Source organism: Triturus cristatus, chromosome 1_1 (genome assembly GCF_964204655.1).
Source record: "Triturus cristatus chromosome 1_1, aTriCri1.1, whole genome shotgun sequence".
Taxonomy (NCBI): Eukaryota; Metazoa; Chordata; class Amphibia; order Caudata; family Salamandridae; genus Triturus; species Triturus cristatus.
Genome location: NC_140579.1, coordinates 98,457,985 through 98,483,935, shown reverse-complemented (window position 1 = coordinate 98,483,935; position 25,951 = coordinate 98,457,985). Strand labels below are relative to the sequence as shown.

Genomic DNA, 25,951 nt, shown 5'->3' with positions numbered 1-25,951 from the left:
TGTGAAGCTTTCTCTATAAACAGAAGTGCATCAGCTGCTTTGCTAGTGCGGCGCCTGCGAATTTGAAGCTGTCTCTAGAAACAGAAGTGCATCAGCTGCATTGCTAGTGCGGCGCCTGTGGATTTGAAGCTGTCTCTAGAAACAGAACTGCATCAGCTGCTTTGCTAGTGTGGCGTCTGTGGATGGGAAGCTTTCTCTAGAAACAGAAGTGCATCAGCTGCTTTGCTAGTGCGGCGCCTGTGGATGTGAAGCTTTCTCTAGAAACAGAAGTGCAGCAGCTGCTTTGCTAGTGCGGCGCCTGTGGGTGCGAAGCTTTCTCTGGAAACAGAAGTGCATCAGCTGCTTTGCTAGTGGGGCGCCTGTGGATGTGAAGCTTTCTCTGGAAACAGAAGTGCAGGAGCTGCATTTCTAGTGCGCGCCTGTGGGTGTGAAGCTTTCTCTAGGAACAGAAGTGCATCAGCTGCTTTGCTAGTGCGGCGCCTGTGGATGTGAAGCTTTCTCTGGAAACAGAAGTGCAGCAGCTGCTTTGTTAGTGCGGCGCCAGTGGATTTGAAACTTTCTCTAGAAACAGAAGTGCATCAGCTGCTCTGCTAGTGCGGCGCCTGTGGATGTGAAGCTTTCTCTAGAAACAAGTGCAGCAGCTGCTTTGCTAGTGAGGCGCCAGTGGATTTGAAACTTTCTCTAGAAACAGAAGTGCATCAGCTGCTTTGCTAGTGCGGCACCTGTGGCTGTGAAGCTTTCTCTAGAAACAGAAGTTCATCAGCTGCTTCAGAAGCTGGCTGAGCCCCCGCTCCACCAAGCCATTCTATGGAAATGGTATAGCTTGACATGCATGCAGCCCCTCCGCGTGTTGCTCATTGTTGAATTCAGGTAACTAAAAGTCTAATGTAAACATTATTACACTTAAAAAAGCCCTTTTGTGTGACTGCTTGTGCTGGTGAGTTTCCGTCAGTGTAGTGTGTCGTTCTCTTCAGAGTCAAGTGACATGATGGGGGGTTCCTCTTCAGCACCCTGTAGCATGACCTTCTGGGTGCTATCCAAAATGAATAACCAACAACAGCACCCGTTAACTAATAGCTTTTATATCAGATGGCACTTGCACGACCCTGGAATCCGCTCCAGCTCCCACGTCTTAAACAATAGAGGCAGGTTCACAATTCCGGTGTGTGATATAATTAGGGGACAGGATGTGGCCTAACAGCTAGAGCGGTCAACTTCGAAGCTGGGGAACCGGGTTTGTGTCTCAACAGGGATGCTCAACATCCTGTGATTCTGGGCAAATCAGTTAATCTCTCAATGCCTAACAAAATGAATGTGTTTGTCTGTAACGCAACTGGTGCTCATGAAAAGAGCTCTGAGACCTTCTGGTCAAGTTTGCGCTATATAAAACTAAAAGAAAAATTATACTGTTATCTCAGGAAAGGTCACTTAAATACTTGTTCTTTTGGCAGTGCGGGCTGACTGGTGGGCGAGCGGGTGGTGCATGTTCACGACTCCGTGTCCGGAGATAACTGGAAACGTGAGCATAGAGTGTTGTTTTGGGTGTTCGTATCCCACCCCTCTCGCAAGATCCCATCTCGGAAACCCCAACGCGCCAGCTGCGGTGTGTGTGTGTTGTTGAATTATTAGCTGCACTCTAGACTCTCAGTAGAGTATTCAAGTCACTAGACTTGCATTTTTTGAATTTTTCGTGGCCTGATCATGTAAATTAAAGCAGGGTTTCACAGGGATCTTTTATTTTTAAATATATAGAGTAATTGGAGTCATTCCTGGCCACAAACTGGAGCCAGGAACATTATTTTACATTTCTTTTAATTGAATTTGAATGACTTAGAGGGTGTGGTGTAAGGGCCAGACCTGCTGACTTCGAAGCTGGGGATCCAGGTTCGAGTCTCGGCGCATTATAAATTGTAATAAAATAATGAGAGAGATGTAAAATAGGTTCCTGGCTCCGGTTTGTGCCTAAGGACCACTTGCGAGAGGTACCTTTTTAGGGAGTACTTGGGGGGACTCTGGGAGCAATGCACCAGTTGCTCGGCCTTTAGTAGCTCACAATGATTTTACTGATCAGAAGTAGCTCTCTCTACAGAAAAGGTTGGAGACCCCTGGTGTACACGGATTACTGGTAGCACCAACGGTTTCATGCAGTAAAAAGTTACAACTGTAGAACGAGCAGGATTTGCAAGAGGGACAGTCGTGCACCTATTCGGCACACATCCGCTGCCTGTGTCACCCTCCTATAGAGAATTCCAATGTTCTGATGTTATTGTCCAAGTTGTGACATGCTCTGTGAACTACGCATATTATTTACCAGCAGATAATTACAAAATATACGAAGTATCCAATGTGAGCAAGTAGCGGCCTATAGGGGCATTGCATCAGGAGGAAGCGGGGACCACTTACCTATTCATTAAGAGAAGGTGAACCTGTCTCAGGCCAACAGCTATGGCACTCTGTAACAACTCTGTAACAACTCTATAACACAGTAACAACAGCAACAGCAAATCCTGCCGTACATCCACACCGCCTTCAGTGTTACTGGTAGAAGCAGAAGTTTTATATTCTGAATTCAGCTCGGTCGCCAGAATGAAAGGGGTCATTAAAGAGACATTAAAGGGCGATGAAGGGCATAGTTTTCAGACTCTAACTGGAAAGTGTGGGCACGGATGGGTGCAGGCATCTTACAGCTTTCGGGGTTTTCAGAGATGCACAAAGCCCACAATGCCCATGTAAGCAGGTAGTTTTCCCACACGAATTCTTGGGAGCAAATTGATTTCTGAGTGGTGTTGGTAGGGTGGGCGCCAAACTCTGCTCTGCCGGCGGCAGGCAGAGTTTTGCCAAACTCCGTGCTCCAAGCAGAGCACAGAATGTGGCAAAACTGTGCCAAAGAAGCGGAGTTTTCCGCCCACTCCTAGAATCAACACCCCTGGTCACATGATACAGCAGTGGGTGATATGAATGAGTTCACAGGACACAGTCTGCTGGTCTAAAACAAGTCACATGACACAATCTGTGATATTCTGAATGTTATCACATGAAGCAGTGCAGTGGAGGATTTACTGAATGAGGCCACATGACACAGTCTGTGATATTTTGAATGGGGTCACATGACACTGCATTGTCTGTTATATTCTAATCTGTGTCACATGACCGGGCACATGGAGAACTTCACATAATATTATACATCATGAATGATTTCCACCCGTAGAGCAGACATTTTACAAGACCTACAAATGAAATCACACACACTGAGAGCACAGCGAGAGTTGGTTTCTACCCATGAACACTCTGTTTGTCACGCTTTGAATATAGGTATTTGGACCTCTGCAGTGATGCGAGTCATCCTAATGGGGTCTCATACACTATGATCTTTGTTACAGTTTAGCTACATGCTGTAATCTATAGCGCCTAGACTGTAACAGAGAGAGTGGATGTTACATTTGTGCTACATATGGGGTTTTGGGTGAGCACGGAGTGTGTCTATTGTTATTTAATGTATGGGGACAGGAGTCCATTTTGGATCCCGTATGTCTGATTAGTACATATGATGGAGGATGGAGGGAGCCCGCCAGAAAGGGAGGTAGATTGTGGAAACCTTCTTCAGGTCTTTGAAGTGGACCAGACTTCTGTGAACGGAAAGGAATGAGGGAGACAAATGATGCTCTGAAGGTCATTCGCAGCCCACTTCCTGCATTCTTCATCCTCAGAAGAGTTAATGCAGTTCTGTGTAGCAGCCGGGAGGGAAGGCCTCTCTTCTGAGCCTTTGTCTCAGATTCCTCAGTCATTGCACACCCAGCTCCACTCTCTCTTCCAGCCAAGATTGAGTGACAAAGACTTTAACCTGACCAGTCTGTGCTAATAAATAAAGGGCCCAATTCACAAAAGTAATCTGAGACAAAATCCTAACTTTACGACTTTCGGTATTCACAAATGGCATTTAGGAGTAGTAAAGTTAGGATTTTGTCTTAAGTTTGTCTTAAGATTTGGTCTTAAGATAAAACCCTAACTTAAGTTAAACTTAACGGGTATTCGGCTACGTACGTTATTTTAATTCCCAAGATATGTGTGCATTCGGGGAATGGGTCACCTCTAAATTCACGTTCAATGTGTCAGGCTCATAATTTGGAGATAATAGCAAATATACAGCACAATAAAAAATAAGCAAGAAACTTCAGCGTGCCCACCCCCGTCGCCCAACCCTTTATTGATTTCCTCTCTACTTAAGTGACCCCCATTACTGCCCTTCCAGCTCCAGCAACATCGTATGGCGGCGCTTGAATGCCCTTGGAGCACAATGGGCGTTGCGCGCCTGATAGCTCCCCTAGCACAATAAGCTGCTTCGAGGAACTGAGCAGAAGTGCAAGGAGGTAGAGGGTACAGAGTCTAAATGTACAACAGAGGGTCATGAGTTAGTAAATATACTTTACATCGTTTACATATTTACATAGCTCCCAGAGGCGCAACCGGAGTCAAAATCAGCAGAGTGTAGCTGCAGGGGCTCTATGAAGGGGTGAAAGAACAAGAAAGCCTTGTTAAGTAAATGGTATGGGTGCGGCCGCATTAAGACAGACGGCAGACCACAACAGCTCCTCTCCCCCCACGAGAGCCAGGCAGGGGGCCTGGTGTTGCTCTGGCCCTTGGGCCATTCACACCTTGGCTCCCCATGTGCCAGACCATCTACTCTAGTGGGGCCTACTAAACTCTCTTGAGTTGTAGAAAGGGTGTGCTATATTCTAGACTTGATTCATATGTACCTATAGTACCTACAGTGGTTTTCAGTTAGTCACTCAAAGAGATTATCTGGTAGAGCAATAGTGAGCTTGAATCCAACCGCTGCACACCAATGTGAGAAGTTGGCCTGGTATATGCTGTCCACTAGTTATAGTGGGCACCTTGCACCAGTCCAAACAACCCTTATTGATGATAGGTTTAAAGACAACCTTTATTGAAAGCTATCCTAGTGGTAGCTATGGAGATAAGCCTTCAGGCAAAGTCTTGAAGCAGTGTAAAGCAGCTTGGTTTACCAGATTATAACCTCTTGAATGACCAAATGAAAGGAGAACCACACAAGGTATATATGTAAAATATATGTATTTATTACTAAACACTCTCTACTAACCTCTATATGAGATTAGAGAGCAAGGCACACAATATTACAGTTCTAAAACGATAGTAAACAGCACAATATACAATGGGCCCCATTTACTGGTGTGGAGGTATGATTCCAAGGTGTTTGACACCAAACACAACATGTTTCCATGCAGCCATTCCAAAGGTAGCATTTACCGTGAGGTTACAATGCACTTAAGAATATATGGTTTGGCTGCATCACAAACAACCCTGTAATAAAGATTCCAAAAGCTGCTGAGGGGCTCTGCTCATGCATGGGCACCCTCTCACATGAAACCAAGCACCCTACCTTCAGGATTGTTAAGGCCTGCCATAGGGGTGACTATAGGTTTACATGTGCAGTGATATGGGGAGATACAGGTAACCTATATCTCAGTAAGGGGTGCATACACCACCTTACACAGGCTGCTGTAGTAGACCTGTTGTGTCATTTTAAAAGGCCAGGGGTGGCATAATACATGCTGCAGCCCCTGGTAGGCCTCTGGGGTACCTATGCCCTGGGTACATAGTATACCATATACTAGGGACTCACAAGGGTACCCCAGAATCCAATCTGGAGTGTAACTAAAGTACGTGTAATCAATTTAAAGGGGAAAGCAGATGGGCTGGAGTCCTGAATAGCAGGATCCCAGCCAAACTAAGTCGAAAACCAGTAAAGCACCAGGAAAAAAATGGGGGCAACCATGAAGTCAGATCCCACCTTCCTACTGGATCAATTTTGTTTTTGTTTAAACGTCTTTTAATTTCCTATCTTTGCACCTTCTGTCATCTTTTTGTAGTTACTGTACACACTTTGCATTTTTATTTATACTCGTGCTTCTTTGTTTTGCTTAAACAGAAGTATCGCAGAAGTAAAACAAGTGAAATGTCTACCGCGCGCACATCAAAGACCTAACTGCCGTTGCTGGTGTTACTTGCGGGAACGAGCGTAAGTCTCTCTACTATCTATTGACATGCCTGCCAACCAATGTGTCTCCCCAAACGTAATGGGGGTGACTCACGTTCAGAGCTGCTTCCTTCTCGGGCCTAAATTGATAAATTGCAATTTGATTTGTAGTGCTTTGGCTCCATCAAGTGGCCAAGTGGTGCAGCAACTATGAAAAATCAGTGACAGTCGGTTTCAACCAGGTCAGCTGATTTTCATCCGGTAGGGTACTGTCGGGCACAGTCGGTTTTAACCAATTTCCGTACAGCCTAATAATACATCTCTTCAAAGCTGGATGAGGAATACATAACGGTCACAGGTGCAATGTCCCTGGCCCATGGTAATAAAATCTATAATACGTATCTCCAAAGCTACATGAGTAATACATGACAGCCATAGGTGCGATGTTCCAAGCCCATGGTAATATTAATAATAAGTCTCTCCAATCTGCATGAGTAATACATGACGGCCATATGTGCAAAGCCCCCGGCCCATGGTAATAATATCTATAATACGTATCTCCAAAGCTACATGAGTAATACATGACGGCCACAGGTGCAATGCACCCGGCCCATGGTAATAATATTAATAATACGTCTCTCCAAAGGTGCATGAGTAACACATGACGGCCACAGGTGCAATGCCCCCGGCCCATGGTAATAATATTAATAATACGTCGCTCCAAAGGTGCATGAGTGACACATGACGGCCACAGGTGCAATGCCCCTGGCCCATGGTAATAATATTAATATACGTCTCTCCACAGCTGCATGAGTAATACATGACGGCCACAGGTGCAATGCCCCTGGCCCAGGGAAATATTATTAATAATACGTCTCTCCAAAGCTGCATGAGTAATACATGACGGCCACAGGTGCAATGCCCCCAGCACAGGATAATAATATTAATAATACGTCTCACCAAAGCTGCATGAGTAATACATGACGGCCACAGGTGCAATGCCCATGGCGCTAATATTAATAATATGTCTCTCCAAATCTGCATGAGTAATACATGACGGCCACAGGTGCAATGCCCCTGGCCCATGGTAATAATAATAATAATACGTTTCTCCAAAGCTGCATGACTAATACATGACAGCCACAGGTGCAATGCCCTCAGCACAGGGTAATAATATTAATAATACGTCTCTCCAAAGCTGCATAAGTAATACATGATGGCCATAGGGCAGAGGTCTTCAAACTTTTTTACTCTGAGCCCCCCCTAAGCAAAATGTTTTGAGGTCGGGCCCCCCTCCAAAACTTTATGGCAAGGATTGGGGGAGCGGAAGGGACATGACTGCGTGCATGGAGCGGGGCTTATGAGATGATATCAGGAATACTTTTTCTATAGCTTATGAACCGCACCAAATAAGAGACTTATAAAACAGCAAATGCATCAAACAAAAACAGATATCCCAAACAAACTACTCCCCATAATTGGGGTGTTGTGAGCTCCTCACACTCTTTGACCCCAATGCAACTATACCTGCTGCACTAATAATAACTGCAGTCCTGCGTAGCAGGCTATCTCCTCTGCCTCTTTTACCTCTTCCCCACCATGATCGATCATCACCTCTGTCCTAATGCTTGAAAGGACAATAAGCTCTGATGCCCCTTTTTTAAAGGTAGACAGTCATAATTGTGATGCAGTGGGCCCCCCCAAATCCCTGGGCCCCAGTCCTGCTGCATCTGCTTCTTTATGATAACCAGCAGTGGCCACTTACACACTTGGCAGCAGTACCAGCTTCACTAATGAATGTCCCTTTTAAAAAAACACAATCACTTATATTGTCCCCTTCTTTGGGGCATCTCTCTGAAGAAGTGGTCTCTGGCCATTTGTAAACATAAAAATGAGTCCGCATACAGTGCTACCTATTCTTGGCCTTCTCTTTGACAATATCTATGAATCTCGCTCCTTTCCTCTGTCTCCTGGACCATCACAGTGAGGCCCCAGGGATCAAGAGGATTAGGGCTCTGCATCTGAATGCAACCCTGCTGGCCTTCTACCGGCCACTACATGGACTCCGCTTTCACACAAAAACTGCCCCTGAATGGTTAATTCTGACTTTGAGGTGCCTCTGCCTGAAAGTGAAGGGTGTGGTGGTAGTGCAGAAAGTTAAAGAAACCAACCTTCTTGCCAGCCATTAATTGATTGAGTCACTTAAAGCCAGGGCCACTGGAATTATGAGTTTCTGCAGCAGCAGCGTTTTCCACATAATTATCAATTTACTGCATTTGCTACATAATCTGCAGATTTCAACAAAAAAAACTTGATTCTAGTTCAAACGAAACAACGTGTACTTAAAGCGTGACAAAGTGTTCCGGAGCAGTGGAAGGCCCTTTGCAAAGATTGACTGGTAATCTTGTAGTTGCTTACTGCTGTATTTGGGTGTTAAACTAGTGAAATATATCCCCTGACAGTGATACAGTGAGTTAAAATGACAAAAAATTAAGTAATGCTAACCACAAGAAATGGCGCATTGTGCCACATAATTTACCTTTTCTTGCTGCATAATTTTGTCAAACGTGCCGCATAATGTTGTCCTCTTCTGCTGAATAATTCCAGTGGATCTGCTTAAAGCTTTATGGTGGCAAAGATCTATTCTTTTTAAGATGTAATGTAAAGGACTTATCCGCTGGAATCTGGAATAGTGGAGACACTTACAAAAATGTCTGCATTAGATACAGTTTGATTACTTATTACTAAAAAATATATTTTGTAAGAACTTGTTTTATTTCAATCACTGCATCATTTTGCAGCAGACTAGCTTAGAGTATGTGAATACTGATTTAAAATATTGACTTACATATTCACAGTGCTTTCTGCCACAGGCTGGGACCTCACAGCACTATAAACAGGGCCATTGGAATTATGCGGCAGAAGGCCAAATTATGCAGCATGGTTGACTAAATTCTGCAGCAAGCAAAGGCGAATTATGCTGCATTTTTTGTGATAGCATTACTGCACTATTTTGCTATTTTTACACTTGTTAACATTGTCCTGGCCTTTATTGCCCCTCATAAGTACCACATTAACACCCGTATATAGCAATAAGCAACAGAAAGGTGACCAGTCAACCTTTAGAAAGGGCCTTCCACTGTGAGGTAACATGTATTTTTTAATCTGCAAATTATGCAGCAGATGATGGATTATGTGGCAAATGCTGGAAAACCATAACTATGCGCTGTGAGTGCAGGGTGAGCGCGAAAGTGAAGGGTGAGAATGAGGAGTGAGTTGTCTAAATGCAGGGTGAATTCCCAGACACTGGAATTAATCAGGGAATCGAGGGTGAAGGAAATAAATAAAGTGCTGATCCTGCAACAAACTTCAAGTTTTATGATTAGGGTTGCCAGCTCATTGTTTTGATGCCCCAGAAAGTACAAAAATAAACAGTCCTATTTTCAGCACTTATCTTTGCATACTTCCAAAAGCAAATATAAAGCACTTTTAAATGTGTTTTAGGTCTCCCTGAATGATTCATGACTGAAAATAAAAGGAACGGACAGAAAGTCACATTACAAATGAATACATACGTTTTTATTTAAGACCCTATTCAGTGTCAAAGCTAGGTCTTTGCAGGCTATTTAAACATACATGGCTGGCATTTTTTCTATTGGCATCCCTACTTTATATTCCTTTTCATGAAATGCATTCTTACACTACAGCAGTAAATGTAAAATACAATGTAAAAATAGGCAGACTGGGGGCCCAGGGGATACTGGAAACAGAAAAAAAATAGCCTCGGTAACCAGTTTCCAAAGGTATGTGCCAATGGTCTTTAAAGACCTGTGGAAACCTCAGGGGTGCTGGAGTCTTAATAAGACTCCAGACACTGCCAGCAGAACACCCACTGACCTCTGGCCCCACAGCACTCTTGAGGGCTTCAGAGTAAATGAAGATAACCTGGAAATGCAGCAAATAAACATCGCTGCACTTCCAGGAGTCTTCATTTACATGTGCTTGCAGCGGCCTTTGCGCCCTCCTGGGAGCCCATCCACCCCCCCCCCAGGGGGGCGCGCCCCACAGTTTGAAGACCTGTGCCATAGGGTCAATGTCCCTGGCCCAGGGTAATAATATTATTAATATGTTTCTCCAAAGCTGCATGAGTTATACATGACGGCCACGGGTGCAATGCCCCTGGCCCGTGGTGTTATTATTAATAATATGTCTGTCGAAAGCTGCATGAGTAATATATGACAGCCATAGGTGCAATGGCCCCGCCCACAGTAATAATATTAATAATATGTCTCTTCAAAGCTGCATGAGTAATCCCTGATGGCCACAGGTGCAATGCCCCCGGCCCATGGTAATAATATTAATAATACGTATCTCCAAAGCTGCATGAGTAATACATGACGGCCATAGGTTCAATGCCCCCGGCCCATGGAAATAATATTAATAATATGTCTCTCCAAAGCTGCAGGATTTATCACTCAAATAACAGCTTTAAGTATATTTGGAAAATCCATTTTTCCTCTAAATCATGAGTTTATGAGTTCTGAAACTAAATACATGTTCATCTCAAATACACACTTCAGAATTTTAGAGAACATATATTAATTCAACCAAACAAAAACGTCTAATTTAGCAGGCTGGCTACACAGAGAGCTACTTGCAGGTATCTGGAGAGATACCAGTATCTCACAAGCTACTCGTTGGAGAAGCCTGGTCTATTGAAATTATAAGTCAGTAGAGTTACTGAAGTAAGGGGTGGTAGCAAGCAGGGCACCACTATTATCAGATAAACCAAACGCATAGGACCCTTTGAGGTTCATCAACCGGTCATGGGCTCTCCGTCACCCTCGGAAGGATGCTCTGATCACTCTCAGAGGGATGCTCTATGTCACCCTCGGAGGGATGCTCTCTGTCGCCCTACGAGGGATGCTCTATGTCACCCTCGGAGGGATGCTGTCCGTCACCCTCGGAAGGATGCTCTCTGTCGCCCTACGAGGGATGGTCCCTGACAAGCTATGAGGGATGCTCTCTGCCACCATCGGAGGGATGCTCTCTTTTGATCTCAGAGAGATTCTCTCTATCACCCTCAGAGGGATGCTCCCTGTCACCCTCAAAGGGATGCTCTCTGTCACCCTCAGAAGGATGCTCACTGTCACCCTTGAAGGTCTGCGGCACCCTGGAAGGGATGCTCTCTGTCTCCCTCGGAGGGATGCTCTCTGTCTCCCTCTGAGGAATGCTCTCTGTCATCCAGGGAGGGATGCTCCCTGTTACCCTCGGAGGGATGCTCTCTGTCACCCTCGGAGGGAGGCTCTTTTTTGCCCTCAGATGCTCTGTGTCACCCTAAAAGGGATGCCCTCTGTCACCCTTAGAAGGATGCTCTCTGTTCCCCTGAGAGGGATGATCTCTGTCACCCTCCGAGGAATGCTCTCTGTCACCCTCAGTCATACATTTCATAATGTACACAAATTATGAATATTTCACTTCCTTCTTTTGTTTTATTTCCCAAACAGCATCTCACCTTCAGGAGTTCCCACGCTGGTGCCTCACACTTCTTTTCTATCTCCGTTATCACGGCATTGAGAGAGGTGATTTGATTGGACAGTTTGGTGATATTTGCATTTTCTACCATGGTAATTTTCTTCTCCATCTCCTTCAGTCTCCCGTGCAGTGTTTGCTCATTTTCCTTCAGGAGTTGCCGCAGTTTTGCAATTTCAGATTCAAGTTTTTTCTTCTCAGTTCTTAGCTTGTTCTGTCAGAAGCAAAGAAAAGCTGGTTAGATATTAAAAAGCTTCCTATAGGCCGTCCTGAGAGTGGGGGTCCAGGAGGAGGGTGGAGGGGCTGCCTATTGTGATTGTCATCACCTTGCACAAAGGGTTTGTCTGAGAGACATTCAAAAAATGACATTTTAAAGAGAATTTACATTTTTCACAGCCTGGTGGGCAGAACATTTGTATTTTATTAAAGACCCGAGGGCTAAGATTATGCAAATCTCCTTTATTGCCAGCTCACAGCAGCAACAATCGTAGAATATAGAACTTCAATAACATTCTAATAGGCTATAAAGTTCCCCCGCACGCAGTGTTCTCCCTTTTTTGGCGTTGCGAACAAGATAGTTTCTAAGATCCATAACTTTCAAACGAAAAACGTCATCAGTGAAAACTTCTTACTCTGGAAAAGAAAAACCCAATTCAAAATCAATAACTTTTCTCCAATAGGGAGGGTTCCAATGTGGAGGGATAATCTTAGCCTCAGTGTCTTTAATAAAATCCAGAGTTTCTGCCCACCAGGCTGTGAAAAATCTAAATTTTATGGGATGCCACAGAGGCTAACATTATGCAAGTTTAAAGTGCATTTAATACATTGTCAATAGCGCTTGTAACAGGTCTAAAATAGCAACTTTTAAACATACTTTTATTGGACCAATCCGCAGCCCCAAGGAAGAGAGGTTTGGAGGCTTAAGGGAGTGTACACCAAGCATAGTAATGTCTACACCTGCTTCTTTCATTACTTCCTTCACCCATCTTGCTACGGTTGGGGAGGAAACTGCTCCATGAAGTAATTTATAGAATATTAGCAATTGTTCTTTATTTCCTCTCATACTCACAGTCCTTCTCTAATATTCTATCAAGCATTTCACTACACAAAGTCTTTCATTCTGTGACAAGAAGGGGTAGAAAACAGAAGTTGACATGGTCTCTGTTCGCCTTTTAAATAAAAGCGAACCCTTTCTGATTGGTAGGCCCTGATGGTGCTGTCTAAGGCTTTTACGTCTGAAGTCCATCTAAAAGATACCAGGCATAGCAAAACAGTGAGTCTTTGGTGAAGCAGCGAATTGCAAATGAACCTGCCAGTAATTCCAAGCAGTTGATGTGCAACTCCTTCTCCTGATCTGTCCAGCGTCCCCCTGCTGATGAGTCGCCACATCTTGCACCCCATCCCTCTAAACTCGCGTCTGATTCTATCACTATCTCCGGGTCTGCCATTCCATGCTCCTAAATTCCTCAGCCACCAAAATAGTTACTTCTTTGAACCAGGGTATGAGGAAAGTCCGAAAGGGAGACGGCACAATTGCCATAGTCTGCCCATTCAGGTGAATTGGAGAAACCTTTGGTGTGGAGTCCGAATTGGGATGGTCAGGTATGCATCCTTTAGATGTAACTGAGTTAGCCAATTCCCTTTCTTTAGCACATCTCTAAGGTGATGCACCCCTTCCATTTTGAAATTGTGGTAGACCACCCATTCGTTCAACTCTTTTAGATTTATCACTGGTCTCATCACCTTGTCCTTCTTCTCCACTAGAAAGATATTGCTGATAAAACCTGACTCTGTTCCCTTTTGTATTGCCCCTTTGGTCAATAAATCCTCTACCTCTTGTGTTACTAAGATAGAATCTTCTAGTAAGAATTTAGATTCTGGGGAAATTTTCCTTTTTAAAGGTGTATCTGTAAATTCGATCTTGTAACCCTTCACTGTATCTAGGACCAAAGAGTCCTGTTTCACCAAATTCCTGTTTCAACAAAGTTGGGCTAGTCTGCCTCCCACCTTTATAGGGGTATCTGAAAGGTCTTTCATAGCTCTTACCCGCTGAAAAGCCTCTTTGTCTCCGCTCACTTCTGAAGCCTCTCCCGTGAGGTATTTGTTTCTGTGGGTATAAATGACGAATGTGGAGCAAAGTATGGGTGCGCACATCTTGCACCATGTCCCAGGTAGGGTCTTGAAGAGTTTTGGCCACGGCCGAGGAACCAACCCCTCGATCTCCCGGCCCTGCCAAAAACCCTATCCTGGAACACTTTCTTGATGTCTTTCTAGGACTTCTGAATCGAGCTAAATGCTCCCATGTACTTAGCCATGTCCCTGATAAAATTGTCCCCAAAAAGTAGACCGTGGGAGGCAGCTACTCCTTCTCTAGTGGCCTGTTTGACCAATTTGGGATCTATTTTTAGCAATATGCTTCTTCTTCTCTCATTTGAGAATGCAGTATTTGCATTCTCCAGGAGGCAGATGGCTCTTTCTGTCCATTGGGGCAAATCCTTGGGGTCAATGAGGGTGTCTTCAAGATAAGTCACTTCACCCATCTCAAACATCTTAGTGAGTGGGCCATTTATCAAGTAGACAGTCTAGGCAGGACTTGAGGCCTTTATCGATACCTTTCCTAGGGCCTTTTCCTCCCTTGGCGCTAAGAGCCCCCACCTTTGCGGCTAACTCTGAGATAGACCCAACTTTATCCGGGAGGGAGGGGCGTGGGCATTCGGATATAAGACGGGACCTGACCTCTTTTGGGATTTCTTTCCTAAGCCAAAAGGTGAGGTACTCGGCAAAATGCAGCGATGGAGCCAACTCTGGAGACAAGGGGTGTTTGATGAGGAGTGGGTCAAATATACTCTCTCCGAATGGGTCAACAATGGCCATTTTTGACCCAGAGGCCTTTGATTACTCGTCAGTTGTACCCATATTCCTCATGTCCATCTCCTCAATATCCATATAAAAGTTGGAGAAACAGGATATGTTAATTTCTTCCTCCAATGTTTCATCGCAATCGACGGGAATAGGTACTTCTGGGCCATTTTCTGGCCAATCTGCAGTGCCCGGGGCACCATCCTTGTCACTGCCAAAGCGTGAAGTCATTTGTTTTGAACGTTTGGGCTTTTTTACACCCTTGGGCAGGTATGTCCCCTGCAGACCCTTTCCTCTGGGCCTTAATTGCCCCATCTCCCCCTTCAGGGTGTCCTGGGACAGCAACTGGCCAACCCTTCTTGGAGCAGCCGGCCTGTAATCTCAAGGGCTGGTCTGTCCGACATGGAAACCATGTCCAAAGCATGTTTGGAGGCCCCCAGCAGGGCCTCCTTTGATGCACGGCCTCTGGTTGAAGGCCGAGCCCTGTTGATCCCTGCACCTGCACGGGGTGCAGGGATGAACCGCACCTCCAATTTCACTATGGGAGCATGCATTACGGTCGGTTTACAGCTGGAATGCATGCTCCCATAGTGGAATATAGGCATGAGACAGAACAGTGTTCGGTCGCATCCTAATGAGGCAGTCAGGACCTCCGACATCGAAATCAGCCGTAAGTATTAGTATTCTAAAGGCTGTACTTATCGTGTGAGCAGAAGCAACGACGAAAGGGAGAACACTGCATGCGGTGGGACTTTATAGATGATTAAAATGTTTTTGAAGTTCTGTATTCTTCAATTGTTGCTGCTGTGAGCTGGCAATAAAGGAGATTTGCATAATGTAAGTGTGCGGGTCATGCCACAAAATCTAACGCAATCAGTTTAAAAGCTTTAGTGCTTTAGTCGCAACTGCCAATGACGACCATTTGCTGAAAACTCGACCCTGCGGTTGCAACTTTTATTTAGAGCATCTGTGTGCAACCGTCCTTGAAGCCCACACTGTCAAAGACAAGTGGCGCGATGGAGACCTGACAAACTGATTTACGCTATCATTCCTTGGCTCAAATGAGGCTGCCCTACAGCTCCGTACAATTAAATCCTGTGCTATAGGAACGGGTACTCCGAGCACGTCACCACCAAGTAGGTATAGCAGGGCAGAGAAATGTGCAGTCTGAAGAATATAGTTTTTGCCTTGGTGAACTCTTTGAGGCAAAAGTCACTGACCTGATGTACACAGTAGTCAGTGCGGTAACCCAGAGTCTGTGCTTGATTAATACCTATGCTCATATGGCATACAGGGGACTATAGTATCTAGAACTCTTACAGAGGGTAGAGGCTACCAGAGGTCCGCTGCGCTATTCTGGGGATCGTACAGTGCAAACGTGTAATTGCACCTTTATTGAACTGGGTGGTATTTTTTGCTGTGACCTTAAAATATTTTTTGCTTACTAAAAAGAAGTACTGGGCTAGACATAACATTATTGTGTCTGTTGATTGACTTGGGTTCTGAGTGCCTGCCGCGCCCTCTACCTCCATCAGAAGCCTTTGACTAGTCGACCCCGCTATTCAGGGAGTCAAGTGCAGAAAGGGATGTCCGTGGTCTGTTTCATAGCCACTGTAGGACAGACCTCAGGACACCAGAGGCAAACAACCTCAACCAAGAAGATCATCAGCCCCTCTCTGACCTTCGTCCCTCCTGCCCCTGATCGTGGTCGGGCCGTGCTCAAACCCTTAGCCTCGTGCGCAGGGCTAGGATCTGGTGCACAGTGTTTTACAGCAATAAACGGTGTTGGACAGGCCACATGAAGGGCTTGCTCCCTCCCCGCATGACAGGGCCCAAGCCCCGGCCCTCCAGGTGTACCCACAGAAACAACCCGCACCCCGTCTCCCGACGGAACTCCTGCCCCCGGACATCCATGTATCATGGGGCCGAACCACTACCGGCTCCCCCGGCCGGACCAGCCGCCATCTTGGACACTGCACCACGAGGCCGCGTGGCCTCAGCTCGACCCTAACCCTGGGCCTGGCCAGGCCCCGACATCCCGGCACCACCATCCACCCAGGAGGTGAACGGACCACTTGGCAGGTCAATGGGAGAAAGAAGTGTCGATGGCTCTCCCCCGCCAGGTGCCGATCGCCCTCCAGCTCCCCCGGGCGCTGGCTCCACCCCCCTGCTGGGTGTCTGGACTCCCTCATCCCGGACCTTCCGACCTCCAAGTGCGAGGGTCCGGACATCAAAGGGCGCCAGGCCTATAACTAGGGCAGCTCCAGAGCAGGAAGGCAGTTGTATCCTGGAGTCGAGAGACACCGAGAAGAACTCATCCTTGACGGACTACCGGCGCTGCCGTAGCCCTGCCTTGTGAACTGTCGTCCTGCCTGGTGGCGCTGCCGCGGCCTTCTGCATCCTCCATCCTCGTTGGGACCTGCTGGCGCTGCCGCGGACCGTTGTATCCACCACCTTCATCGGGACCTGCTGGCGCTGCCGCGGACCGTGTAACGACCACCTTCATAGGGACCTGCTGGCGCTGCCGCGGACAGTGTAACGACCACCTTCATCGGAACCTGCTGGCGCTGCCGCGGACCGTGTAACGACCACCTTCACCGGGACCTGCTGGCGCTGCCGCGGCCCGTCCAAGCTAGAACACCGAGCTCGAGGATTGTGAGCTATCCATCATCGCATCTACCAGATTGGTAACCAGACTGTCCCGCTACCCCCTTTCCCAAACCAAGAGACTAGAATCGAGGGGACCCCTGAGTGCAGACCTCCTTGTACCATTCCATCGTACCTTAAGAAATCGCTTATAAAGAACGTTAAATCCTATCCTTGTGTGGTGTACATCTGTGGGGGGGAAGTTACTCGTCTGTACGATCGCTGGAGACGGCTCTCCCCGGAGACCTCTCCCCTTGTCCTCGGCCGACCCTCCCGGTCCGTCTAACATTGGTGGCCAGCGGCGCGATCCGAATCAACGCGTAATCGTACAGAAAGTAGCTCACCCCACGACAAAACCACAATGTCAACCAAAGAGAGCGGATCCACCGAGAAATTCCAGATGGAGAAATTGGAAGAGTACAGCCATCGTGAATTGAAACAATTCTGCATGGAACTAGGCATTGCTACCACCGGCCTGAGTACCAAGGACGATTTCAAGCACGCCATTGAGTCGTGGGCAGAAACCGGGGTCGCCAGATCCCCAGACCGAGACATGGCAGCATCAGAGAGGAACGCCACGGCTCCCGAGGAGCGAGGAACGGGCCTCTCGCAGGAAGAGATCCAAGAAAGAGAAAAAAACAGACTACATGAGTTAGAAATGGCACGGCTCAAAATGGACGGTGAACTAAAATTAGCCGAGCAAAAACTGAACCTAGAACATCTGCGGCTCCGAGAAGAACGGGAAGAAAAACAGAGGCAGAGAGAGCTCGAAGAAAAAAGATTAACATACGAACACGAGCGCAAACTGGCAGAAATAGACCTACGGAAGCAGAACAAAGAACCGGAGGTGCCCGAGCGACCGCGCACCCCGGGAGCGACAGAAAAGAAAGTCCACATCCCCAAGGATGTCGTTCGAGAGTATGTCCGAGAGGACGACATACAACAGTGGTTCAAGGCCTACGAGATCGCCATGACCTCCCACCGGATCGATCGAAGTGACTGGGGAGCCGGCCTATGGGGGAGGTTCGTCAACGAAGGCCGCGATGCCCTGCTACAGCTCCCAGACCATCAGATGTCATCCTATGACCACATGAAGGCTGCCCTCCTCACCCGATATGGGCTCACCCCCGAGATGTACCGCCAGAGGTTTCGAGACTGCACCCGGATCCCAGGTACAACTTGGGTGGAATATGTCAACTATTTCAGCCGAGCCTTCGAGGGTTGGATCAAGGGAAGCCACGTAACGACCTACGAGCAACTTTTTAATCTCATGGTGTGGGAGCACCTCTCTAACAACTGCTTCGTCGAGCTCAGGCAGCACCTCCTCGACAGTAAATTGACTGACCCACGGCAACTCGCCGCTGAAGCTGACCGGTGGGAAAGCACCCGAGTGGGCCGGAGAGGGCCACACGAACAGAACCGGAACAACCAAGGTCAGCACCGTCCCCGAGGAGGAGGAGGAGGCCAGGGACGAGGAAGAGACACCGTCCCGGCCGCTCCCGCTGCCAGCACCCCGCCCCCGGCCAGCCGGGGCCACCCCCCGATGCGCCCGGGGTTCCGAGCCAACGTCACGTGTCATCGATGCCAGCGAGTAGGCCACTACGCCAATGACCCGAACTGTCCACATAACCAGACTCCAAAACCCCGCCAGGTAGCGGCCGCCGCCCTGGGGGGAGAACAAATCTCCGAAGAACAAGAAGAATACGAGCAGGCACAACAAGAGTGGGAACCGGCCGCCATGGTTCTAGCGTGCCTAGGGGGAAAAGACATGGTCCCGCGGGCTCCCCTACCCGCCAACACCAGGAAATATAGTCAGTGGGTGAACATTAATGGGCGCCGGGCCGAAGCACTACGTGACACGGGGGCCAGTGTGACGGCCGTCCGCTGTCACTTGGTAAAACCAGAGCAGATCCTGCCAAAAATTCTCTGCCCCGTCCGTTCAGCCGACAATTCAGAGAGCCTATGTCGGATGGCCTGCGTCCCCTTCGAATGGGGAGGAGTCTCCGGCATGTTGAAGGTGACGGTCCGGGATGATGCCCCCGTGGACTGTCTCCTGGGGAATGATCTTGAGAGTTCCCCGTGGGCCGCCGTCGAGAGAAGAGAGCACCTGGGGATGTTGGGCCTCCCGGACTGGGCGTGCGTAACTACCCGGTCCATGGCCGCCCGTGCCATCCCCCGACCAGAAGAACCCGAATGGCCTGCACCTCCTCCCCCGATCGCTCCGGTAGAGGACACCGACTATACCGACCCCCCAGAGCAAACCCCCGAAGGGGTCGCCCAGCCCCAGGACCTTCCCGACCTGGCTCAGTGGCGTCAAGAAGGGGGGCCCACCCAGGAACAGTTCCGTCAAGAGCAGAAGACCTGTCCCTCCCTCGAGGGACTCCGCCAGCAAGCCCTCGCCCAGAGCGCAGGGGACACCACCGGAGCCCATTGGATCTATTGGGACAACGACCTGTTATACAGTGAACAGAGAATCGCGGAGTTAGGGGCCAGTCGAGTGCTGGTGGTGCCCAACCGTTTTAGAGACTTCCTGCTAAATTTGGCCCACGATGTCCCTCTGGCTGGACACCTGGGCCAGGACAAAACCTACAGTTGCCTGGTGACCCACTTTTTCTGGCCGAAGATGAGGAACGACGTCCTCAACCACTGCCGGTCCTGCCCCACGTGCCAGGCCAGCGGGAAGAGCGGCCGCAAACTCAAAGCACCTCTGCAACCCTTCCCAGTTGTCACCACCCCGTTCGAGAGGGTGGGAATAGACATTGTGGGGCCCCTGGACCCCCGTACAGCACAAGGACATCGGTTCATCCTGGTACTGGTGGACCACGCCACCCGCTACCCCAAGGCTGTGCCCCTGCGAACCGTAACAGCCCCGGTGGTCGGCCGGGCCTTAATGGGGATCTTCTCCCGGGTGGGCTTCCCCCGAGAAGTCGTCAGCGACAGAGGCACGAACTTTATTTCGAAATATATGAAGTCCCTCTGGCAACAGTGCGGGGTCACTTACAGATTCACGACCCCCTATCACCCTCAAGGAAACGGACTAGTTGAACGATTCAACCGCACGCTCAAGGGAATGATTGGGGGATTGGAGGAGCCCCTCCGTCGCCAGTGGGATGTACTACTTCCGTGTCTCCTCTTCGCCTATCGAGAAGTTCCCCAGAAGTCCCTCGGCTTTAGCCCTTTCGAACTCTTGTACGAGCACCCTGTGCGAGGGCCCCTCAGCCTAGTCAAAGAAGGTTGGGAGATGGCCCCTCTAAAAACCCCTCCAGACGTCTTCAAGTACCTCCTGACACTACGCAATCAGACCAGGCGATTCAGGGAAATGGCAAAAGCGAATCTTGAGGCCAGTCAGGAGGACATGAAAAAATGGTACGATCAAAATGCCTCCTCCGTCGAATTCGAACCTGGTCAACAAGTGTGGGTGATGTCCCCCACCGAACCATGTGCCTTGCAGGACAAGTGGACGGGGCCCTTCAAAGTGGTCGAACGCAAGAGCCCCGTCACTTATCTCATCGATATGGAATCTCCCCGGAACCCCCTCAGGGTCCTCCACACTAACAGACTCAAGCCCCACTTTGTGCGCTCGGAGCTCAGCCTCCTGATGGCTACAGACAGTGGAGCGGAAGAAGACTCCGAGCCTCTCCCTGATCTCCTGAAGACTCAGGAGAAAGATGGTTCCGTGGACGGGGTCCGGCTCTCCGATGCCCTCACCCCAGAGCAGCGCCAAGGCTGCCGGGACCTCCTGCTGCAGTTTGCTACCTTGTTTTCCCTCACCCCAGGGGTCACCCCCTGGTGCTTGCACGACGTGGACACTGGGGACAGTCCCCCTATCAGACACCGGGCATACCGCGTACCAGATCGGGTGCGGGCCTGAATCCAAGAAGAAGTATCCAAGATGCTCACGCTCGGGGTCATCGAGCCCTCGGATAGCCCCTGGGCCAGCCCGGTCGTGCTGGTCCCCAAAGCTGCTGCCCCCGGCACCACTCCTGAACTCCGATTCTGCGTCGACTATCGGGGCTTGAATGCTGTCACCAGGACCGACGCTCATCCCATCCCCCGAGCGGATGAATTGATCGACCGCATGGGGGCTGCCCGCTACCTCAGCATCTTCGACCTGACAGCGGGCTAATGGCAGATCGGTCTCACACCCCGGGCCCAAGAACGGTCCGCCTTTTCTACCCCCGATGGCCACTACCACTTCAAAGTCATGCCCTTCGGCATGAAGAATGCCCCAGCTACTTTTCAGCGACTAGTGAACCAGGTCTTGGCGGGGCTCGAGGAGTTCAGCGCTGCCTACCTGGACGATATCGCTGTGTACAGCCGCCACTGGTCCGACCACCTCCACCACCTCCGAGAGGTCCTGCAGGCCCTCCAGCGGGCTGGCCTCACAATCAAGGCCGGCAAGTGCCAAATTGGTCAGGGATCCGTGACCTACCTCGGACACCAGGTGGGAAGCGGTCTGGTAGCCCCTCTGCAACTCAAAATCGCTGCCATCCAGTCCTGGCAACACCCAGTCACGCAGACAGAGGTCCGAGCCTTCTTGGGGCTCACCGGCTACTACAGGCGGTTCGTGAGGGACTATGGCAGCATTGTGGGGCCCCTCACGGGACTCACATCCAAAAACCACCCAAAGAAGATTAACTGGACCCCAGACTGTCAAGCGGCCTTCGAGAAGCTGAAAGCCGCCCTGTGCACTGCCCCTGTGCTCCAGGCCCCCGATTACAGTCGGGAATTCATTGTGCAAACGGATGCCTCCGACCATGGCATCGGGGCGGTCCTCTCCCAGCTGAACTCCGAGGGACTTGACCAACCGGTGGCCTTCATCAGCAGACGCCTCCTGGCCCGAGAACAGCGCTGGAGCACAATCGAGAGGGAGGCCTTCGCAGTGGTGTGGGCCTTCAAAAAGCTCCGGCCCTATCTCTTCGGTACCCACTTCCGGGTACAAACAGATCATCGACCCCTGCAGTGGCTAATGCAGATGCGGGGGGAAAACCCCAAACTATTGCGCTGGTCCATCTCCCTGCAGGGGATGGACTTCACTGTGGAACATCGACCGGGCCAAGACCACGCCAACGCAGATGGCCTGTCACGCTTTTTCCGCCTCGACGAGGAGAGTCCCCAAGAGGATGGGTGACTCTCCCCGCCTTCAGCTGGGGGGGACGCATGTTGGACAGGCCACATGAAGGGCTTGCTCCCTCCCCGCATGACAGGGCCCAAGCCCCGGCCCTCCAGGTGTACCCACAGAAACAACCCGCACCCCGTCTCCCGACGGAACTCCTGCCCCCGGACATCCATGTATCATGGGGCCGAACCACTACCGGCTCCCCCGGCCGGACCAGCCGCCATCTTGGACACTGCACCACGAGGCCGCGTGGCCTCAGCTCGACCCTAACCCTGGGCCTGGCCAGGCCCCGACATCCCGGCACCACCATCCACCCAGGAGGTGAACGGACCACTTGGCAGGTCAATGGGAGAAAGAAGTGTCGATGGCTCTCCCCCGCCAGGTGCCGATCGCCCTCCAGCTCCCCCGGGCGCTGGCTCCACCCCCCTGCTGGGTGTCTGGACTCCCTCATCCCGGACCTTCCGACCTCCAAGTGCGAGGGTCCGGACATCAAAGGGCGCCAGGCCTATAACTAGGGCAGCTCCAGAGCAGGAAGGCAGTTGTATCCTGGAGTCGAGAGACACCGAGAAGAACTCATCCTTGACGGACTACCGGCGCTGCCGTAGCCCTGCCTTGTGAACTGTCGTCCTGCCTGGTGGCGCTGCCGCGGCCTTCTGCATCCTCCATCCTCGTTGGGACCTGCTGGCGCTGCCGCGGACCGTTGTATCCACCACCTTCATCGGGACCTGCTGGCGCTGCCGCGGACCGTGTAACGACCACCTTCATCGGGACCTGCTGGCGCTGCCGCGGACCGTGTAACGACCACCTTCATCGGGACCTGCTGGCGCTGCCGCGGACCGTGTAACGACCACCTTCACCGGGACCTGCTGGCGCTGCCGCGGCCCGTCCAAGCTAGAACACCGAGCTCGAGGATTGTGAGCTATCCATCATCGCATCTACCAGATTGGTAACCAGACTGTCCCGCTACCCCCTTTCCCAAACCAAGAGACTAGAATCGAGGGGACCCCTGAGTCCAGACCTCCTTGTACCATTCCATCGTACCTTAAGAAATCGCTTATAAAGAACGTTAAATCCTATCCTTGTGTGGTGTACATCTGTGGGGGGGAAGTTACTCGTCTGTACGATCGCTGGAGACGGCTCTCCCCGGAGACCTCTCCCCTTGTCCTCGGCCGACCCTCCCGGTCCGTCTAACAAACGGGCACTCAGCTGTCAATACTACCAGGGGTTATAGCGGCAAGTGAGGTAACAACCACTACAGAATGAAGAGTGTACATTAGGAGAAACACTTCATGAAAACTGTGGGAGAGTTTATCAGATACCATGAAAGGTTTATGGCAATGACACCCTTGTTAACTTTATCACTACAGACACCCCCTGCTGAGTAATTAAATATCACAACCAATGGTAGTGTCAGAGTGGTAATAAATGTGCACCACTGCTGAAGGGGCTTCCACGTTACAGGCCTGCCCCTTCTCCCATCCTGATACAGGGCTAGGTGCACCAGTTATCCTGGGACATTCCAGTCAGCTGTGGCCTATCCCTGTAAGAAAGGTCTAATGAAGGCATAAAAACTGACACGTCAAACTAAGACCGATTAATAAGACTGTTGCAGGAAAATCTTGCAATGGGGATTTAGCGGAACAGAGAATGCCCAAGGTCAGAAGCTGAGCCGTGCCCATTTCATTTCTAAAATTAGAAAAGCATATGTCCTGAAGAAGGGAAGGTAAATGTCCCGAAACGTGCTAAGTTTAGAGGACATTTGGGTAGATGAACTATTTTAGGGTTAAAACTCATGCACACAATGATGGAGCTTCCATGTTCGCTTTATTACTTTGGTGAACTGTGTGGGATGCTCTCTGATTTGTTGATGTATTTACGATACCATAGCAGGATTACATTGATAAAACCTTTGTTTAGGAAGGGGCTTAAACCAGGATTGCTTAGCCTGATGGATGTATAGATCACTACCAATCCACGCTTACACAGGTACACACTCATACAGATGCACACATTAATGTGCACACTCACACACAAACCTTGTTAAGACTCACATATGGATATCTTCAGGCCATGCATGCACAGAGTCACAGAGGCACACATTCATGCATACATATACTCACACACAGATGCATATATATTCTCACAGATGTATAACTCCAGATCATTGTTCTGAGAAGTTGGCCTGGCATATGCTGGTCACTAGTCATAGTGGCCACCTTGCACCAGTCCAATTCGACTCATGGTAGATAGGTTTAAGACAACCTTTTAAAGAAAGCTATCCTAGTGGTAACTGTGGAGAGCAGCCTTCAGGCTAAATCTCAGAGGAATGTAAAGCAGCTTGTTTTACCTTATAATCTCTTGAATTACCAAATGAAAGGACACCACACAGGTATATATATCAAATATATATGTATTTATTTCTAGACACACTCTACTAATCTCTTTATGAGATTAGAAGCCAGAAACACATTCAAATATCAACGTTTCACAATAAGTTAAGCACAAATATGGCTGGGGCCCTAGGGGCGTACCAGACCACATACTAAAAAAAATGGTATAAGAAAGTCGACTTGAAAAAATGACAAGGCCTAGGGCCTGTAGAATCACTGGGGCTTCACTACTGCAGTGAAAGCAGGTAAGTAAACGACCCACGGGAGACGCATGCAGTGTGTGAACACAACCGCGGGTTCCCTATTGATTATAATGGAGCAAGTCGCGGTTTGATTTTTAAAGTTGTAGGGTACTTTGAGGAAGTCTACAAGCAAGCCACTTACAAGGCAAGTATTTCGAGGGCCAAAACACACTAGGGCACCGGAGTGCACGAGTTACCTCACCCAGGGAAGCCGGGTGCATAGGTGTCTTTTGGTGTCGGGTCGCGTCGTCGTTTTCAATGGAGACCAATGAAGATTTGCTGCTTGCGTCGACTGGAGAAGTGTCCAGTGGAATCCAAGGGTGGATTCAAAATGCAGATGACCTGAAAATTGAAGAGACAGTGTTAAAAGTCACTTGCCAGTGACCGGTGGCCAGGAAAATGGCTGACCACGGATGTCGGGTGATTTCAGGTCGTCGATGGTGTTTTGACTCTTCGCTCACGAGGTGCAGGAGAGATCGACGATGACCAGCAGCTGAATTCGGAGTGTCCCACGACGTCTGCAGCTGACTGAGGTGTCGGCAACCGGATTGGAACCAACAAGCCTTGGCAACAGCAAGTCTCGTGGAAGTCAAAGAAGGTAAGCGTTGCAGACCAGCGAGGTCTGAGGGACTCACCCAGAGAGGGTGACTGAGGGCAGGCCTGGAGCAACCAGGGGAACCCTTTGAGTCGATAAGAAAGTCTTCGGGGGACCCACAAGCCAACGGGCAAGGGATCGCAAAGACACCTCGTGAGGAAATGCTTCACAGGAGCCCACGGTCACTCGGGACGAGGTAGGTCTCTGATTTTCGCTGCAAAACCTGCTGGAGGCTTGGGCCACAAATGGTCCAATGCACAAGTTCGTAGAACGTCGTGAAGGGGTTGCACTCGACAATAGTGCACGGTACCCGGGTATTGCTGTTCCTCGTCACTCGTGGGGTCCACTCGCCTCAGCTTTGCTGGGGACTGGAACACCCTCCCCCTCTACCTGCGACAAACCGAAGACCTGCTGACCTTCAGGAGACAACTCAAGACCTGGCTCTTCGACCAATAGCAGCAGCTTCCCCTCTAACCGCCCTCCCCCCAGCGCCTTGAAACCCTCACGGGTATCTAGTGCGCTTTACAAATTATGTGATTGATTGATTGATTG

The 25,951-nt window shown here is 49.4% G+C and overlaps 1 protein-coding gene across 1 annotated transcript in view; it reads right to left on the bottom strand.

The window, feature by feature from the left end:
* The window catches only part of LOC146869613 (E3 ubiquitin-protein ligase TRIM39-like), a 120,873-nt gene that overhangs the window by 51,805 nt on the left and 43,117 nt on the right, over positions 1-25,951 (bottom strand). Inside the window, exon 3 of the mRNA XM_085608644.1 lies at positions 11,532-11,762. Coding sequence (XP_085464770.1) covers positions 11,532-11,762 — 231 coding nt within the window. The remainder of the gene's footprint in view (positions 1-11,531; positions 11,763-25,951) is intronic.